Consider the following 5,226-nt stretch of genomic DNA (forward strand, 5'->3'; position numbering starts at 1 on the left):
GATGCAGTTCCAACATTCACACTTGGTGTCAATGTAATCATGTCTTCTAAGAAGAAAAATTGGAAACTTTTACCATCTTCTGAATACTCTAAAAAAGTTACATACTGATTCTTTCAAGGACTTGTTATCTATGGTAGAAATTTCTAATGTTCCATTACTATTCCTCAAGTGGCAGCTCAAATTTTCTTTTAACGAATCATATGCTTGCTTATCTGATTCAGATTCCCCCCCTGTATCTGGCACCTGCTGCTGACTAGAATCTGACAAATCCGTGATGTATTTTCTATCCTCTGCTTTTACCACAATAGTGTCAACTGTTTTTTTTCATCCCTGCATTTTATAAAGCATTTGCTGTCATGCTTTGCTACAATCTGTACTGCAAATTCGACAGTATTATCGCATGCCAACTCATCTTCCCTTCTGCAGAGGTCAACCTCGCAAACGACCTTAGAACCGAAAGGACGGGCGGAGTCCAAGAGAGCATAGGGTACGAGCACTCGATCAGTGAAATCCCTCTGGATACACCGTTGTAAGCCTTCCAAGCACATCTCCGTCTCCACCTCCATCTCATTCAATTGAATCAATACACATGAAGGCCAGGAGCATCTAAAGCAGACACGCCCTTCTCAGGAAGCAATATCCTCACTGGAGAAAAGGAATTATTGAGCTTCTTAGAGATGAACTTCGCGAATTTCTTGTTCTCCTCATCCAGTGAATGAACAACCTCCCAAAAATCACAGATGACACGACTGTCGTTTCTATAACCATCCTCGTATACTGTATGTTTTTCTAGTGCTTCAAAATCAAGTACAGGACTGCCGCAAATTAACTGTTCCAGTTCAATAGGCTGGAATAACTTCAAGACTCGACCTTTGCATAATTTCCGAAATCCCCTTTTGAATGCATCAAATGATGGTGCTATTGACGTCTCAAGATAATACTTGGTACATAGGTCAACATATTCTTTGCGGTTTTCCCTGGTAACAGAAATATCACTTCCATTCTCCTTCAGCTCAATGTTTATAAATTCCCCAAAAATATCTTGCACCGACACTTGGAAGCTCCTACAGAAGACTTTCTCGACATCACCATCAAATTGCAGGAGTTGCTGCAAGCCCTTCAAAAGACCTGGGTCCACCTCTGCAAGATCCTGCACTGGTTGGTACTTTTCCTAGAAGTTTCTTGTACACAACCCTTGGAAAACGTAACTCCAAAATATGACCATTATAGATAGCTAAGTCAAGAAGAATTCCAACCAATTCAAATTCCACAAAGGCATCCCATGGAGGAGAGTTGAACCAGAATAACCGTGTATCCTCATTGTAAGAAAACATGCCATACTTTGGGTCGAAAATATCTCTCACGAGTAATTGGAAAAACTCCTTTTGTACACCACCTTCATCAATCCCTTCTTCTCCTATAAATTGAACCTTTAATGGCTTCTTAAGATCCTCGGCCTGGAGCTGAATCTCTAATATAGTTTCCCTAATTAGATTTTCTCTTTTCACCCTAAGCACCAAGTAAGGGCAGGTTCTCTTGAGCAAAAGAGAACGTAGTAAGGCTTCTTGAAACTCATTGCGCATCTGAATATTTGATTCCCACTGCATAATTTTACTTTTTCTATTTGTATCATAAACAAATGGATAGTTGCAGAATGAGAAGGAAGAGCTATCCATCCATCTTTTAAAGTCTTCCAAGATGAACTTTTCATTGATGACTGCATCATTGTAAAAGGAGCTGTGATCAACAAACTCAGATTTCTCATTTACTTTGTAGAGCAACTGAAGGATCTGCACTCCTTCAACTTTGTCGTTTCCAGGGTTTTCGTAAACCAGAAAAGTGATGAACTGTTGGACAGTCGTTGTGAGTCGTTCAAACTGCTCTTTGTTGTAGCTTTGCAAAGCCAAGAGGAGATTTGCCTTGACATTTGCAGGTTGGCCTAAGATTAACTTCCATAGCTTCTGAAGAATGCCATAATACACAGAACAACTGAAAAACCTATTCTCCAACAATGTGATAATATTTCGAAGGACAACGGAGTTACCCAAAGCCCAACAACCTTTATCTAGAGATAACAAGGACTCAATTGATTCCATGATTGCTGCATCCACGTCTTTACTCTCCAGTTCCTTTGCTGAGCTGTAAAATTTTTCCAACAAAGCCATGTCTACTCCTGCTACTGAAGCCACCAATCCTTTTTCAGGAAGAAAACTGATGCTCAATGCATCTACTGATGAAAAAATAGATTTGAGCTTAACCACTAGGCTTTCAACTCTTGCTGACCCCTTTGCCATCTCAAACTCTTCCATCAGATCTGATGGATCAAGGGATTTTGCAACTGCACTTTTAGAAGCCTGCTTCGTAGCTATTCCAATCACTTTCTTATACACTTTTCCAATCACATTTGAATCAGATTTCTGACCATCCATATCCCATCTTTCAAAATACCACCATGAATTTGTGCAATTGATACTGCTGCAATTGGTATTTTCTCCACATAGATTTTTGCCTCGGATTGCTAATGATATTCTGAATTGTGCTTGTGCAGGGATAGGGGCTTTGAAGTCGCTGCTAGTTTGAAGAGCTGAAAATAAAATTCCATAATCTGAAAAACAACATTTAATGATTTCTTCTTCAAAACCCTGTTTTGAAGAAGAATCAATCTCTGATATAAGACAGAGTCTAACAACTTTCATAGTTTCACATCGGCTCTGTATAATGCGATCCTTCCGCAGGGTCCAAGGGTATAACTACGCGTAGAGACTTCTTCTCAAAAATTATCTTGCGCTTCTTTAGATTAATCACCCATTTCATGTCAGTGGCCCAATCAATTCCTAAGAGAGCGGGGTAGGGATTGCTATCATCAACAATCTCTATTACTTCAAAGTCTGCTAGCGCACTCGCTCCCTCAATATCCACGATGATTCCCTGAAATTGTCCCATGGGTATTATCTTCTGTTGGTTCGCCATTCACAGTTGAATAGGAGACCATTGTAGCGTAGGCTTCCCCATGTGCTCCCATATTTGCTTCGGTAGAACATTTGTGTCTGATCCTAAATCCATAATTACTTGGTCCATCTCATATTATCCAATATGCACGGTTAGCCTCATTTCTCTCCCTATCCTAGTCTTGTGTTTTCCAATCTTCCGGACTATGCGCAGTTCTCTTGGTGCAGTCCCAGCGCATCTATTAATGAGTTCTTGCAATCCTTTTATAGCCTTACTGTTGCGTAGTAGCTTCATGCATGTTTCCAGGAACGTCGTAAGCATAGATGGGTCCATTTCCGACTCTAGTCTATCTTTTCTTTCTAAAGTGGAGGCATCAGCAAAGCTCTTCTTAGCTTCCATGAAGGTTTCCTTAGCACACTCCAAATCAAACTCTGCTTCTTTCATCAGAGCCTTGCGAACCCAAGTACTATCTTCAGGCTATTTGCCTTTATCATCCCCCATTGTGATTCCACTTCGGAGCACAATGTTCACATTTGGATCTTCTTCGTGTGCTTCAGACCTCATCATATGTAGGTTTTGAGTCGAGGGAGGTGGTATCACTCCCTTGTCGCATATCCTAGCTATCAGCGTAGGACAATCCTCTATCTCATGATCAAGCAAGGTATAATATAGACATGATGGGCGTGTTGGATTTGTACAATTGCGAGCATAATGTCTTGGCCCTCCGCAATTGTAGCATATCAACTATCCGTGACCTCTTCCAGGTCCTCCTCCACCTCAGCCTCATCTGCGCCACTGAAATCCTGTTCACGCTACTCTTGCATTCGGGTCTAGGGGCCGCATTTCGGCCTGAATGCTATAGGTGGGAGTTCTATCCATCATCAACTCATAACTTCTACAAGTGCACTCATCGTGTCCAATCGATCTACAAAAATTACAGAACAATTGTTGCGAATTCTGCGTGTACTTCTGTAACAAATGACAGTTGTCCGTAGCATGCTTTCCTCTTATTTGACAAATTGCGCACCACAAAGCAGGTGCCATGCTAGGTCCTGCTTATGCTTCCGGTCATAACGGCATCGGTCCTCCTCTCGCGAGGTAATTCGTGAACATAGGGAAGTGGTCCTTATCATGACCCTGACCCTTGTGTTTTACGCACCACACCTCTTCGCACACTTCTGGTTGGGCTATCCTCTCCTGTTTCAGACTCTACATCTCAAGGCACAAGTGTTTCAACTAGACGTGGATCTATGGAACTCCCAAGTTAGGATCCTGCATTGGAGTTTCATGCAACCTCATCACGATCTCCAAGGCCTTTGTCTGAGTCATTAACCTCTGTTGCGACAATGCGTTCCTAGAATGCGGCATTAGCGATGCTACAAACCATTCGCGGTGCTGTCCATCCGTCAAAGTCATATTAGCTTCGGGAATCATACACTTCAGTCTCTGATCCAGCTCCCTAGGAGTCTCACTTGGTAGCATTGTGATCTCTTTGAATCTAATGATCATCTGCGCTTCTAATTTTGGCTTGCTAAATTCTCTGTTTAGTGCAATTTGGATATCCGCAATTCTCGCATTCGGATTGTCATTAGAATTCTTAATATAAAAGGTCAGTGCGCGATCCTGCAGAGCACTAACCAACATCGCTTTCTTTTTATTATCATCTGTAACTCCCTGCGCTTACCATATGGCTCTTATCACGAACCAAAACTGGTCCAGATCTTCATTTCCTACTCCCTTGAACATAGGCAACTTTATTGCACTTGCCATATTGACTCATGGTGGTGGCAGGGGTGGTACGAGCGAAGGTGGAGGTGAAGGCAGTGAAGCTGGTGGCGGTGTGGGTGGGGGTGGTATGCGCGGAATCCTTTGCCTTATCAAATGGATCACACTTCGCAGTGAGACCTTCGCGAGCTCTTCCTCATCCCCTCACAGAGGTGAAATCAAAGGGCTATTCTCTGGTCCCTTACTTCCTTCATTTCTATAGGTTTTTCCACTTCATGTAGCTCCAGACATCAAGATAATTGCATAACCCTCTTTTCACACAATAGAATTTTAATCCAAGTATTTAGAGACTTTACATACTTACCTCGTGGTCCTTTGAGAAAGTGTCGCTCTGCCTCGCTATAGCTGACTGAAGTATCTACCGTGAACTCAGTAATGAATCCTCCTATAATTTGATCAAGCCTGTGATCAACAATGCGTGCGATCTTATCCTCTGATGCTTCCAATCTGTGCACCAACTCTGGGGTCCACGCAATAATATTGTTAAGTTTC

The 5,226-nt window shown here is 42.2% G+C and overlaps 1 protein-coding gene across 1 annotated transcript; it reads right to left on the minus strand.

Moving 5' to 3' along the window:
* Positions 1–580: 580 nt before the first annotated feature.
* LOC149266846 (uncharacterized) lies at positions 581–2,429 on the minus strand. Its single transcript, XM_089409323.1, has 2 exons — positions 1,257–2,429; positions 581–1,171 (listed from the first exon to the last, which is right to left on the minus strand). The coding sequence occupies exons 1-2, from the start codon at positions 2,427–2,429 to the stop codon at positions 581–583; spliced, it is 1,764 nt and encodes a 587-aa protein (XP_089265449.1).
* Positions 2,430–5,226: the final 2,797 nt, after the last annotated feature.

This window comes from Pinus tabuliformis, chromosome 6 (assembly GCF_031772625.1).
Source record: "Pinus tabuliformis cultivar Carrire ecotype Pingquan chromosome 6, CPIR1, whole genome shotgun sequence".
NCBI lineage: Eukaryota > Viridiplantae > Streptophyta > Pinopsida > Pinales > Pinaceae > Pinus > Pinus tabuliformis.

Excerpts from the sequence above, each read along its gene's own strand:
- LOC149266846 (XM_089409323.1), bottom strand. The coding sequence starts at position 2,429 with ATGGATGGTCAGAAATCTGATTCAAATGTGATTGGAAAAGTGTATAAG. Across the intron at positions 1,172-1,256 it reads CCTTTGTGGAATTTGAATTG|GAAAAGTACCAACCAGTGCA; the intron begins GTTGGAATTCTT and ends AGAAACTTCTAG.